The following is a 15,967-nucleotide window of genomic DNA, read 5'->3' as shown; positions in this document are numbered from 1 at the left end:
CAAGCTGGAGGCTAAATACAAAGGCCCGTATGTGGTGAAAGCTGTATTAAATAATGACCGCTACGAGTTGGAGGACTTACCTGGAGGGCGCAGCTCCAACCGAATCAGAACAACAGTGTATGCAGCCGATCGTATCAAGCGTTGGTGTCAATTAACGAATATCGATGGAGTTAATGATTTTTCGGAAGATGGAGAGGAGGGTGAATAGATTGGTTGATATGGAATTTGATATTTATATTGTTATAATCTTTTGTAAATAATAGTACCTAATTTGAAGTCAGGTAAATCTGGGTGTCCGGTTGTAAACTAATTTTGAGACCGATGGCATCGGGTTGGTTTTTATTTATATTAAACCCATACAATTACACAATGGTCGATATGGAATTCTCAAACATTGCGAACGTGAAATAAAGACAGTCTTGATCTAGCAATTAAACGAGATAGTTCATTTTGTTTAGCGATCCGAAATACCACTTGTCGTACGCCAGATCTATTAATCGTTGAGTTTGGTCGTGAAGATAGTCGAAAGTTCGTTGGGCCAATAGTAAAGATTGGCCAACTTGGAAAGTCGGAATATCATTTACACAAGGTTATTAAGTTTCCTTAACAAACTATCAGCGACTAGGTTCCATAAAAGTGGGGATAGTACACCACCTTGAGGACACCCACAGACACTCAGCTTTCTAATCTCTGGCCTGCCGAATCGATGATCAAAGAAGTTGATTGCTAAGCATTGCGTGTATCCAGTAAGGGAAAAACCCAAGATATTCCGTTCACGACTGCAATGTTTAACCTCCAGCAGCCATTCAGCCATCGGCACGGAAATACACCTTGACTTAGGAGTTCCTATTTTTGTGGCCTTTTACGACATGGAATAGGAAACCAGTGGATCAATTCTTGGTAAAAAATAATTCCGCCGGATGCCACACGGCTTACCTGTTTGGTGGACTTATACCACCGGTACAGGTGGACCGTAGCGTTATTCTTAGCAGTTGGGAAACCGCTACCGACACTACACGGCTATCTAGGCTGATCAGAAAGGGAAGTTGACATTGATGGACAACTTTCATGGATGGCCGAGCAACTGACTGAGGTTATAAATCAGTTTTTCAATAAGATGGTGAAGGATAGATAAATTGAAAACTTTTTTACTAGAAGGCGCTGGTTAGCTACAGGAGTATTAGAATGAATATCGACAGTTGAAGTCTGAGGAAATTGGCAGAGTGAAACTCGTACTTTATATTGAAGTTTTGATTATTTACATAGTTAGATATAATGATTAGCACATAAATCGTGACATGTGCTGCTTATTTAATTTAATTATATTTAATTTTTATTTTTTATTGAACAGGGAAAAGTCCAATAAGGCGAAAATTCTCTCCATCTTTCATGTTAACGGATTACGATAGCCCAACCGATGCATTAGGGCAATTATCATAGACTTAATACTACCACTTGAAAGTAATTATATAACTGAGCCATTTAAAAACTAGAAAGGGAGCTAAAAAATAATTGGGAAAAATGAATAAATAGACGATATATTCTAGAACTAGCTGTAAACAGATAAATATCAGGAATGGATAAGATCGAAGATAACGAGAGTGAATATCTAAATTCAGTTTTCATAACAATTCAGGATAATCAGCTCTGCTACGTAAGCGGCCTAAGACAATACGGCCAACGGATTAAAAGTGCAAATCAACAAACTTATAACGCTTCTGATGGTTGGAAAAATTGTAGGGATCCCTCCAAAGAAAGGAGTAAACCGAAGAAGTTTATGCCGAATGGCTTCGACGCGTTGGATGTCGAGTTAACAATAATGCAACCTACGTTGTATTGAAAACTAGTTTATTAGCTTTGTGAAGAGGACAAGTTTTATATTAAAATCTCCATTATACTGTTAAAGACTTTCCGAACAACTTTCGTGCAAACGACGATTCTAATAGATACTGTAATCATTACGGTACACAAGCTCCACCTGGTAGATTGATTCCTTTTAAATACATTCATGTTTTCCGCATAATTTATGTTTTGCACAGAAACTGGTTCAGGAACACAACCTATTCAAATAATCAAAATCGTTACGCGTAATCCAACTTTATGGAGTTAAATTCAATATAATTTATTAATGTTTTTTTCAATGCGGTTCTGGTTAGATAGTTTTCAACTAATTTTAATTAAAATATCACTTTTAGTCTCCACAAACATAATAAACTCCCCGAAGACAATACGGTTCTATACTAAACTCAATTTATAAATGTTTTCAGGAAATGTTGATCATTAGATTCATCTCTTTGCTCGTCCAAAATTCGACTAGATTGCACCTGGAAAGTATTTCCTGATTTACACGGTAGTGATCTTTAACCAATCATCATCGCAATTAGCAGTAACAAAGGCATTGCTAATTCAGTTAATATTCTATATTATTTGACAAAAAATTTTGACTGGATTAAGTACCAAAGTAGTATCTCAAGTACTTTGAACTCTATGGAAAAGCTTCCCCACTTGAAGAATATGACTTCCTCGTTTGTTCGATTCTGGAGGCCGCAGAACAAGCCCAAATCAAACGATTTCTTGGTCCATCGTCTAACAGAAGGCCTCCAAACCATTGGTGGGACAAAGAGTGCTCAGATGCTAAACACGCGAAACAAAATGCTTTCAAGACTTTTTCAAAACGAGGAAGAGGAACTCTTCAGAATTTTGAAAAATTCTTTGTTTTAGAAATCAAGTACAAGTTCGGGTCAAGAAATGCAGCTATTGGAGACATTTTGTGGAAGGTTTGTCAAGAGAAACCTCAATGAGCACTCTTTGGAATACAGCCAGACGAATGAGGAATCGTAACGTAGGAAATGAGAGTGAGGAATACTCGAACCGATGGATATTTGATTTTGCGAGGAAAGTTTGTTCAGATTCTGTTCCTACGCATAGCATTATTAAGGAGTCTTCTCTAAACAATGGTACCATTGATAGCCCCTTTTCAATGATAGAATTTTCCACAGCACTCATGTCTTGTAACAATAACGCTCCTGGGTTGGACAGAATTAAATTCAACTTGATGAAGAATCTGCCCGACCTCGGAAAAAGACGTCTGTTGGAATTGTTCAACAAGTTTCTTGAGCAAAATATTGTTCCACCTGATTGGAGGCAAGTGAAAGTTATCGCCATTCAAAAGCCGGGGAACTCAGCTTCCAATCACAACTAATATAGACCCATTGCAATGTTGTCCTGCATCAGAAAATTGTTCGAAAAAATTATTCTTTGACGTCTCAACACTTGGGTCGAGACGAACGGTTTGTTGTCAGATACTCAGTTTGGCTTCCGAAGAAATAAAAGGACGAATGATTGCATTGCATTGCTTTCGTCTGACATCCAAATTGCCTTCGCTCAAAAACAACAAATGGCATCTGTATTTTTAGACATTAAATGAGCATTTGATTCAGTTTCCATTGATGTTCTTTCAGACAAGCACCACCAACATGGAGTACCAGCGGTTATAAATAATTATTTGCACAACCTTTTGTCAGAGAAATGCATGTATTTTTCACATGGCGATTTGGCAACAATCAGAATTAGCTACATGGGTCTCCTGCAAGGCTTATGCCTCAGTCCGCTCCTGTATAATTGCTACGCAAACGACATTGACAGCTGTAACCCCCTGCACACTAAGACAATTGGCAGATGGTGGCGTGGTATCAGTTACTGGACTCAAAGCTATTGATCTGCAAAAACGATTGCAAGATATCTTAGATAACTTGTCCGTTTGGGCTGTTCATTTGGGTATCGAATTCTCTGCCGAGAAAACAGAGCTGGTCGTCTATTCAAGAAAGCATGATCCCGCGCAGCTTCCGCTTCATATGATGGGAAGAATGATCCAACAGGTTTTGACTTTCAAATACCTCGGGGTATGGTTTGATTCCAAATGCACGTGGGGGGGACACATTAGGTTTCTGATAACAAAATGCCAACAAAGAGCAAATTTTCTTCGAACAATAACAGGATCGTGGTGGGGTGCTCATCCGAAAGATCTAATAAAATTGTATCAGACAACGATACTTTCAGTGATGGAATATGAATGCGTTTGCTTTCGTTCCGCTGCAAACTCTCATATTATCAAACTGGAGCGAATTCAGTATCGTTGTTTGCGAATTGCTTTAGGGTGCATGCACTCGACACATACAATCAGTCTTGAAGTTCGTCCATTGAAGGATCGTTTTTGGGAGCTTTCGTCGCGACTGCTAATATGATGTGAGGTACTGAATCCCCTGGTTATTAATAACTTCGAAAGGCTAGTTGAGCTTCAATCTCAAACAAGATTCATGACAGTATATTTTAACCATATGTCACAGGAAATCAACCCTTCAAGATATATTCCTATCAGTGACACCCTCCTAAATGTCCCTGACTCAACTCTATTTTTCGTGCGTGGAATCCCGGAACACCTACGCTCGATGGAAATCCCAAAAATATTTTCAAGTAAGTTCAGGCATATTGACTCTGAGAAAATGGTTTTCAAGGACGGATCACGAATTGAAGAGGCTACTGGGTTTAGTATATTCAACAATAATGTTTCGGCTTCATTTAGGTTTCAAGAACCTGCATCTGTTTATATAGCAGAGTTAGCAGCCATTCGCTCAAACGCTGCTGGCAAAAATGAACCGTTTTTCTTGGGCAAAATAAAACAGTGTCTGCACGTCATATTGAATAGTAATGATCAAATCACAATAGTTTGGGTCCCGGCTCATTGCTCCATTCCAGGCAATGAAAGAGCCGATATTTTAGCCAAACGTGGTGCTATTGAGGGTGAAATTTATGAGAGACCGATTGCTTTCAACGAATTCTACAGCGCGTGTCGCCAAAGAACACTTGCCAGCTGGCAAGCTTTTTGGGATAAAGATGATCTGGGTCGGTGGATGCCACGGCGAAGAAAAACTTATGTATATTGTCTATGAAATAAACGTATTTAAATATACTAAATATTTTCAGTTGCAAAAGCAGTTTTCCTGAAAGATAAATATTGCCTTTCGCGTGTTAAATTAAAGGTTCCTATTTTGCGGGTTTACTTATAGAAGGTACGTAACTCATTATATTGCAATAATTTCTGCAAGAGGAAATCCTTACGGGAATGTGTTTGTTGCTAATCAAATGTGTAAGTGGAAGTAAGCTGACACTGAAATAATTTTTCTCGAGCAGTTTCAAGGTAAACGGAAGAGTTTTAGACTAAGATTTTCGCTTTTCTTGAATTGCAATTATAGGCAGAATGAACTGATTGGTTTATTTTTCAACCATATGGAAGATATATTGATTAAAATCAGGAAAAGAGTCTTGCTCCTTAATACTCTAGTAGCCCACTAGCCCCTTCTAGTTTTCAATTTGTCTATCCTCCACCAGCTTATTGGAAACTGATCGATAACATCACTGTTCTAGTCAATTCTGATTTTCAGTTACTGAAGACTGCCTTGTAGATACATAAAGAACTGTTTAGTCAATCATTTAATAGGTATTGAAACCCTAGCACATCTTCTCGAAGAAACCATCTGTATGAGTCAACATGAATTTTTAACTCTAAATTGCACACTAGCGTCACCAATTGGAGTATTTTCAACCACTGTTTACACTATCTAATCTAGTTTGAATTCCGGAACATTCTTTCCGAAAACACCAACATTCTATATCATCAGAGTTTATCACATATCACATTATAAATTTTCTACCATCAAATTGTGAACCTACTAGCGCCATTCAGTGGACAAGTTCTCTACTAACATGGTGTTTTATAATGTATACCCTGACATTCCTAACAACTTCCCAACAAACAAAACCACTCAACATCTTTCAGTTTTTTGATAAAAGCATAATTCTGATAATTAAAATGTGTATTCAAACCAGAGATGCCAGATCTGCAGATTTGTCTGTAAATCTGCAGATTTCGTATATAGTGCTGCAGACATTTTTTGTTGTGCAGACTTTTGAAAATCGAGTTTTTGGCAGATTGCGTATCATACTTTACAGAGAAATTGCTACCAGCAAGACATACTTGCTGACTGCAGATTTTTTTTTTAGATTTACAGACTTTTGCAACCCTGTCTGAAGATATTTGAAATTTTTACCTGGCATCTCTGATTCAAGCACACTAACTACATCCGATGGAGTGGTTACGAGTTAGAACATTTGCGGTTCTACAAACTTTGAACTCCCGTATTCTTCGGAATACTATAATTTACAATTTACTTGAAGCTTAAATCGTTTTGTCCGTTGTAAGTGAATGATTTGTATCAATTCATAAGTTGCACTTATGATCACACTTTCGCTTTAGCTCACTTACATACAGTTCGATTTGGTGTAAACTGTACAATAAGTAAGGAAAGCAAACTTGTTTCGCTTTGACTAATTATCCGTTTAAACACGAATATAAAAATGGTACTAGTCAATATTACAACTACATTAAGCATTACACCCCCTTAAGTCACTTCACTTACCTTAATGGTTTTGATGAGATTCCGGTTAAAATTCTCGAATATCTTAGCACCATCCCGCTCCCGGCTACTAGTTCTGCTCCACAAGCTATTCGTACTGCCAACGGCATGGTACAGCCCACTGCCTCGTCCACCGCCCGCGATTTTACCCAACCCGTTGGTGCTTTCCAGGGTCGTTGGCCCACCAGTGCCCGATTTGGGTGTTTGCAACGTGTGACTTCCACTCATCTGATCCGTATCTTTGATGATGTACGACGGCGAATCGCTACTATACTTGTTTCCAATCGCCGAGGATGTCATCGTGCTTTGGATTTTGTTTTTCGTTAGATCCAACTGTTTTTTGTTCTGGTTTATGATTGGCTGCTTTCCGTTACTGCTTCCGGTTGACATGGTGTTGCTTTTTGCCAGTCCAAGGACGGATGCCGACGCGGGTGGGTCCGAGTTCGGTGAAGTACTGTTGTAAGCACTGGTTCTGTCGCCTATACGATGGTGCCCCAGGATTGGATTTACCATCAAATCATCTTTTTTAGTGGACTGCACGGGCACCGGAACACTACCCACTCCATTGGGTGACGTTTTATCCGGGGTAGTGAGATAATCCGAAACACTGCTTTTGGTTTCCGATATGACGCTGTCGCTGGACTTGATAAGCTTCATAATGTATGGACTATTGTTATGGGACGGTGAGTTCAGATTATTGTTGCACCTTAAACAGAGCGAATTATTGGTTTCTCCCTTGATGACGGTCTGTGTGCCGACACTGTAATATTTTTGTCCATCCCCGAGTAGATCCGCTAGAATCAGTGCACCGCTCGTTAACGAAGTGCTTCTGGTACAGATGCAAGTGTCGCAATGCTTCACCGGGGAGTTCAATAACGCTTCACTAGATTTCAGTTCATCTTCGAGAAACTTTGCCATCACCGAGGGAGACACCACATTGTGGTCACCGCGAGTGGCCCGGCCAGACCCGAGAAAACTATCACCACTGTTTATGTTACCCAGGGACAGCGTGTCCTGCTGCGAATGAACTTTACCAACAAGTCCTGTTCCTGTTCCTGTTCCTCCTCCTCCACCTCCACCTCCACCACCACTGCCTCCAATACCGTCTTTTGCTGGCGACTGATTGGCATCTGCAAGCGTCGATTGGCCCGGCGAAACAAACAAGAAAACGTAGTTTCGAAATGCATGTGGCGAGAACAAGTTTTTGCCAACCGTAGAGGCATGTTTGTGAGTTGTGGAAGAAAAACAAGAAAAGAAGAAAAATCAATTCAATTGTTATCATGATCAGGTTGTTATCGGTCTATTAGTATCTGTTAGGTGAACAAGTAGATTTGAAAATTAATTAATTGTTAGATAGGAATTATAGAGTATGTTGAATAAATTCTTATTCCAAATAATTAACAATTACACACACATATGTTAGAAAGAAGTCATGCATTCATGCATAGTTATTATTCCAGCAAGACACACGATTAGGGCATATGGCTTAAAATACTGGAATGAATATATAGAAATATGATGTTAAAAAAAACTATGTTTTAAAAATTGAACGTATCAGTCTTGCGCATTGTTTGAAACACTATTGTCGTTTATTAAGGTAGCGCTTCGCCGTGGTCAGGTGGAAGCGAGACAGCTCAATGCTTCCTCTTGCTTTGTCGAAGAAATTTCACCCTAAATTGCAAATTTCTCCAATACTAACGATAAATCAAAAACATACGATTGTAGATAAATGATTTTACTATTCACTTCCAAAACATATCAGTTCGAAAGCATTTCTTTCGCGAGATTTTGTGCGAGTTTTGTTAAACACTTTGTTTTTCTTGTGTGTTGACATTGTGAGTGTCCGAAAGAATATTATCACTTATTTTTACAATTCGCACGAAATCTTTCGATAAAAACGTTTATCAGGCACAATTTATATACGAATCGATAGAAAAACTAATTATCTAGATTCGCATGTTCTTGGAATCTCCGTTTTCGTCCCCGTTCTCTCGCAATTTTGGGTAAAGTGCGTGAAACTCAGGGATAGATAGCAAACTTCACCTGACCACGGCGAAGCGCTACCTTATCCACATACACGATAGCAAAAACTGACTTTCGTTTATAGAAAGTAAAATCATTCGAATTTTTAGATAACAGTCCAAATATTAAGATTTACTCTGGTGCGATTCAAGCCTTTTTGGACTGATTCGGACCGATTGGTTTGCGTTGGTTCGTATTAGAGAGCAATTACTCAAACCCGACCCGTATCCGATAGAAAATAAAATACTTTCATCCGTACCCGACCTGAACCCGAAAATAATTTTTCTTCCAAACCCAAACCCGACTCGTATCTGATGAAAAATAACCCAACCAGACCCGAACCCGAAGAGTTCGGGCACGAGTACCAACACCCGAAACCCGACCAAAATTTGAAATAAAAATTACTGTCACCCGTACCTGACCTGAACCCGGCAAACATTTTTGTTCTTAACCCGAGCCTGATCCGTCCCCGTCGAGAAGCAGCGGAACGTAGTAAGGAGTGTATCGATAAGTAGTTAGCAACATTCAAACAGTTATTACTCTGAAATGGCTAAAATTTTTAGCAGCGTGTTTTGCGGTGACATGTTTGTTTACATGTCAATAACAGCTGCGCAATCGATTGATTTCGGTACGGTTTGTCGTTTCAATGATGAGTCGAATTGATCCGGAAACGCGAAAGAAAATTCTGCACACTTGGTGCTCAGAAAGTGGTGTCACGTACAACGAAATTGCAAAACGGGTGAAAGTGCACCACACCAGTGTCAAAAATATTATCGAGTCTGACCGAACCCTTTCCATGAAGGATTTGCCCCGATCCGGCAGGAAAACGGGTCCCAGCCAGCCGGGGACTTAAAAGTGGTTGAGTACATCAGGAAAAACCCATCGGTGTCGACGCGAGATTTGACCAAACAGTTCAACACCAGCATCGGGATGATTCAACGGAAAAGTCCCTGGTACAGCAAGTTCAGGCCAAAACAAGAGCGCGAAAACTGTATAACCGGATTCTACAGAATAAAAACGGATGCATCCTGATCAACGACGAAACCTACGCCAAGGAAGACTCTCGAGCGCTGCCCGGACCGCAATATTATACGAAATCGGTGTACCAGGACCTGGACAACGCTGACACCATGGTGGCGATGGAAAAGTTTAGGCAGAAGGTGTTGGTCTGGCAAGCAATTTGTACCTGTGGTTTGCAGTCGTCGATTTTCTTCACGAAGGGCACAATTAACGCCAAGGTGTACGAGGAAGAATGTTTGAAGAAGAGAATGCTGCCACTGTACAGAAAGCATAAGGCTCCTCCTCTCTTCTGGTCGGATTTGGCTTCAGCCCACTAGGCCAACTCCGTTCTACAATGGTTGTCAAAAAATAATGTACAACTCGTGGAAAAGGACATCAACCCACCGAACTGCCCGGATCTTCGGCCAATTGAAAGGTATTGGGCAATTGTCAAGCGGCACTTTCGGAAGGAAGGTACAGTGTCCCAAAACATGCAGGAGTTCAAAAAAACTGGACAGCTGCCACCAGGAAAGTCACAAAAGTAACTGTGCAGAATTTAATGAATAATGTCAAGTCCAAAGTGCGAGCGTTTCACAGAAACTAGGATATTCTTCAATATAATCAGTGAAATGCAAAAAAATGTTATTTTTCTACAATATATCGAAAACTGATGTCAAAATATGTTTTTTTTCACTTTTTTATTCATTAATCAATGTTGCTAACTACTCTTCGATACACTCCTTACCTTGACTTAGTTGTGTTTATGGACTGCTGATATAGACACATTGATACGTTATTAGGATCTGAGTACAGATAGTGTCCAACTGGTTTGACACTATCTGAGGTGACGAGTCGAAGACGAATGGAAAGCTTTAACTTGAAACATCGTAGGTTACTTGTCGTTTAGCTTTGTAAGCAGAGTTGTATGGAATAAAATGATGAACTGAAGCTATGTTGTATGAACTCAAAACTAGAAACTACAATCTTATCATCAAGCTGAGATAACTAAGCGTTAACATTTTTTTTAAAATAACTATTTATTGGAATGTGAGTTAAAATTAAATTATTAGGATTTAAATTGGGTGTTCAGCCACAAGTGGTGACTTTTCAGCCCTATTATATATACAGGGTCCGGCACTCGAAGTGTAACCAATTAAAAAGGCCATAAATTCAGTTTGGAAAATTAATTTTACTTAATTCAAAGCACAAAATGTGTAAAAATAATACAAAATTCAGAATCAATTCACTTTTGCTCGATATGACCACCTTTTGCCTTGACTTGATGACTTGAGAGAGCGAAGGAGTTGCTTCGTTTGGCCGAAAGCGGTCAATTTCCGAACATTGTATTTTCTGACGAGAAAATTTTTCCAATTGAGCAATTCGTACACTCTCAAAACGATAGGGTTTATCTGACCGACCGTTCATACGAGAATTTGAGTCATCGATTGGCCACCAGGAGGCAGCACCCGCAACAGATAATGGTTTGGGCCGCTGTAACCGCAGATGGGCGCTCTCCAATCATTTTCATCGAGCCTGGCGTCAAGGTAAATGCGACATATTATCGGGAAAGTATTCTGGAGGTTGCTTTGAAGCCGTGGGCAGACAAACATTTCGATGGCAGACCATGGACGTTTCAGCAGGACTCGACACCGTCTCACAAAGCTCGAGTGAACCAAGAATGGCTGAAAAACAACGTTCCGAACTTCATCATGTCCACACAATGGCTCTCGAATGCACCAGATGCGAATCCAATGGATTATTCTCTTTGGGCCATTTTGGAGAGCAAAGTCCGAACTAAAAGATACACCAGTCTCGAAGCGCTGAAAAAAGTTATTGTCCGCGAGTGGGCCAAAATACCTGCAAGTCACATTCGGCCAAACGAAGCAACTCCTTCGCTCTCTTAAGTCATCAAGTCAAGGCAAAAGGTGGTCATATCGAGCAAAAGTGAATTGATTCTGAATTTTGTATTATTTTTACACATTTTGTACTTTGAAAAGTAATTTTCCAAACTGAATTTATGGCCTTTTTAATTGGTTACACTTCGAGTGCCCGACCCTGTATGATTTGGTTGTTACCATGAGGACATCATTTGCTTACGCAATTCTGAGATTTTTGTGTAGGGAAAATTCTAAATCTACTTGTATTGTGTAATGGGGAAAAGGAACTTATATACTAACTTACTAACTAATACATTGAGCGAATCGATTCAATTGAAGATTGCATCGATTTTTGTCGGAATTTGCTTATAATATTATGTGACATTACATCTAATGGTTCCTGGACGCTTCAAAATCATTTTCAGAATTTTATTCCTAATCCTTTGAAGCGTTTTCTTCCTGGTGGAACAACAACTTGACCAAATTGGTACTGCATAAAGCATGGCTGGTCTGAAAATTTGTTTATAAATTAATAATTTGTTTTTTAGACAGAGTTTAGAATTTCTGTTTATAAGAGGATATAAACATTTAATATATTTATTACTCTTTGCCTGGATTCCTTCAATGTGATCCTTGAAAGTGAGTTTTTTGTCATACGTTAAACCTAAATATTTAGCTTGATCAGACCATGTCAATTCCAAGCCATTCAATTTGAGAATGTGATTATTGTTTGGTTTAAGAAAAGAAGCTCTTGGGTTATGAGGAAAAATAATTAATTGGGTTTTTGCTGCATTTGGTTTAATTTTCCATTTTGACAGATAATCACTGAAAATATTTAAACTTCTTTGTAGGCGACTGCAGATCACTCTCAGATTTCTACCTGTGGCTAACAGACTTGTGTCGTCACAGAATAGCGATTTCTGACAACCAACGGGTCGATTTGGAAGATCAGAAGTGAAAATATTATACAAGATTGGAGCTACGCTCGAACCTTGCGGAACACCGGCTCGTACGGGTAGCAATTCAGATTTACAATTCTGATAGCTAACCTGAAGAGTACGATCAGTTAAATAATTTTGAATCATTTTGATCAAATAAATAGGAAACTGGAAATCAGACATTTTTACTATTAAACCTTTGTGTCAAACACTGTCGAATACTTTTTCTATGTCTAGAAGAGCAACTTCAGTGGATAACTCAGAAGATTTATTTGCTTTTATCATGTTCGTTACTCTGACAAGTTGATGAGTAGTTGAATGTTCATGACGAAATTCAAACTGCTCTGGTAAAATAATTGATTTCTCATTTATATGAGACATCATTCTCAACAAGATATTTTTTTCAAAAAGTTTACTGATAGAAGAAAGTAAGCTAATTGGTCGATAACTTGATGTTTCTGCTGGGTTTTTATCAGGTTCACATGTTTATATATCATGCCTTCCCATAAGTCGATGATGACGTTTTGTCAACCGAACGACGAAGACTGGATGCTATCAACTTCTACGTTAGCTACAGATTGAGATGGTGTGAATTAATTGATATGTATATACTAACATGTTACATATGAACTAATAATTTTATACAACCATAAATTTATAACAGTTATAAAAATTGCAAATAACCATAAACCACCACACACACAACTACTGATTGTTTAATTGCCCGGGTTGGTGGTTCAATGCATAGAGCGCTCGTCTTACCAGCCAGTTGTCGTATGTTCGAGTTCCGACCTGGAAGGATTCTTAGTGTCTACAAAATAATTGTAATGCAAGGATTGTGCTTTGCTTACCAATTGTACAAGTTTTCTTTATTTTATTTATCTAAACTGCGCTTTTTGATGAGAAAATTCTTCTAACATTACACGACGAACGAACAAAAGGTTAAAGGCGGGTATAAATAAACGATGAAAGTAAATAAAATTTTATTAAATCTTACAAATTACTGATTTCGTTTCTTAGCTAGAGATATACAAGCAGGGTGGCAAGTGAATTGCCAATTTCAAATTTTCGGTTTTTCTCTTTTCGCGAGATAAAAACTCCCGGTTTTTCAATATGCCCAAATCGCCTCTGTTTAAATGGGGCAATTCATTTGCAAACACGTTTGTTTAATGAACGTGTCCGACAAAAAAGTTCTCATAAAAAAAGTGCAGGTCAGTCTACTACCTTGATCAAAAAGTTCCCGGAATTACCGCCGTGTGGCTCTCGCAGTCACCCGACTAGATTTTGTTTAGGTTGCCACATCTGTCATTTACAGCTTGATACATAGACATTTCTAACAAATTTACAGCTTGATACATGGACATTTGTAAAAGTTACGCTGTATTGAGTACATCTGCGATTGTGCGTGTCCTCGATTTTGTACAATTTTCAAAATGGAATTGAATTTGCAACAACGAGTTTGCATTGAATTTTGCGTCAAAAACGGTTAGAAGAGTGTTTCGGCAACGATACTCTGAAGAAAACAGTCGTTTATCAGTGGTACGAACGTTTCAGAAGTGGCCGTGAGTCTGTGAATGATGATGAGAGAAGCGGTAGACCGCAAATCGACCGCAAGACTATTAGATTAGATTAGATTAGATGGCAGAGGAGTTATGAGACGTTTGCGTGAAACAATTCGCCGAGAAAAAAAACAGATTTGTGGACAAACAACTCACCATGATAACGCACCGTCTCACAATGTCATCGTTATCCGTGAACATTTGGCTGAAAACGAAACGAATACCATTCAGCAACCACCGAATTCACATGATTTGGCACCCTGCGATTTTTTCCTATTCGGTCGACTCAAGAAACGCTCCGTGGAACGCGTTTCAGCAGCCGAGGTGAGATTATGGAAAAATCGCAGATGGCTCTGAAGGCCATATCGAAAACTGAATATATAAAAATGTTTCAAGGATTGGATCAAGCGCTGGAATAAGTGCGTTGCAGTAAATGGGGAGTACTTTAAGGACAAAAACGCCATCTCCGAGAAAAGTGAGTGACTAATTTTAAATTGGAATTTTTGCACTAATCACCTTATAATTCCGGAACCGGAAGTCGGCTAGAGATGAAATTCAGAAGTTTCGGGAAGGACCATGAGACCAGTCATTTGAATCTAAGTTTGTTAAAATCGGTCACGCCATCTCTGAGAAATATTAGCAGACATATTTTGATATTTTTGCACATTTTACCTCATAACTCCGAAACCGGAAGTCAGATCCAAACAAAATACAGGAATTTTGTATGGGACCATAAGAGCTTCCACATACACTCATACACACACATACATTTTACGTACTCGACGAACTGGGTCGAATGATATATGACACTCGGTTTTCACGGTGATTGCATACTCTTTCTATATGAGAGAGACAAAAAGTGAGAAATTGGGGAAAAACGGGCTTGGCAGTGAATTTTAAAGCAAAGGATTTGAAGAAGTGAGCGTCATGATGTCGTTGATATATCAGTTGAAAGGCATTGCTCCGAATGGCATTGTATGACAACAGATTGTTACTTCAGAAAATCGATCTTAATCTATTCAAAATTTGGGTAGCCTTGTTCCATACCATTAATTCGAAGGACTTTTGTTTATTTAATAATATAAGTTTAAGGGCACACTTCCTAAGCTCTAATATGCCGAGGGCAAATTTAAGTGTTGTTCGTTGTAGTTTTTGACATAAATAAGAAATTATCGGATTATATAAAAAGTCAATGGTTCCTAATATTTTTAGAAATGAAGTTCAAAGTTCAAATAATATTCGTCAATTGAATCTGATGAAGGTAATGTAAAATACGTATCCACGAGTTTTTGATGTGGAACACATCTTTATTTTCTATATAAGGGTGCAAATCAGAAACTCAAGGAAAAACACGTAGAAATGTGGTCAGATTTTAAACACTTACAGCTCAGTCTATTTTGTATCAATTATTAATATTAATTCATTATTTGATTTGGAATATTTCTAAGATTCGGTTTGAATGTATCAAGCCACGTATTTTCAATTATAAATGATTGAAATTTTGATTAGTAGCGAGCAGTGTCTTATTTTGTCTGCTTAAATCTCCGGCATATCGGATTTCCCTGCTATAGTAGACGGTTTTGAAGGGGTAAGCGATATATCAAAGGGAAAGCATCACTCTGATTGGTCAATCGATGCAAAAGCGAAGCTGTTAGAAGTGCGCGAATCTATAAATATAAAAGAAATTATAGCTAACATTTCAGTCCTACGCGTAGCATGATAGACAGCAAGACAAAAAGTGCCATAAAACGATTTGAAGCTTTAATTGGTATGCTCTGATCTTGTGTCATGCAAGCTCGGATCAAATTCCATGTTCTATTGTTTCGCCCGAGAAATTGACAACTACCCAGGTTAAATTTTGAGTGCTTACGATTAATTTCTTATATATATATATATATATATATATATATATATATATATATATATATATATATATATATATATATATATATATATATATATATATATATATATATATATATATATATATATAAATATATATGTATATATATATATATAAATATATATATATATATATATATATATATATATATATATATATATATATATATATATATATATATAAGATGAACTCGATT

General features: G+C 38.2%; 1 protein-coding gene across 2 annotated transcripts in view; it reads right to left on the bottom strand.

Annotated features, from left to right (window-relative positions):
- LOC131438486 (tight junction-associated protein 1) overlaps positions 1–15,967 on the bottom strand; it is a 121,379-nt gene that overhangs the window by 12,544 nt on the left and 92,868 nt on the right. For both annotated transcript variants that reach the window (XM_058608548.1, XM_058608549.1), the window contains exon 5: positions 6,477–7,603. In XM_058608548.1, the coding sequence (XP_058464531.1) occupies positions 6,477–7,603 (1,127 nt within the window). The remainder of the gene's footprint in view (positions 1–6,476; positions 7,604–15,967) is intronic.

Source organism: Malaya genurostris, chromosome 3 (assembly GCF_030247185.1).
Source record: "Malaya genurostris strain Urasoe2022 chromosome 3, Malgen_1.1, whole genome shotgun sequence".
Classification (NCBI taxonomy): Eukaryota; Metazoa; Arthropoda; class Insecta; order Diptera; family Culicidae; genus Malaya; species Malaya genurostris.
This window is presented reverse-complemented; position numbering and strand designations above follow the sequence as displayed.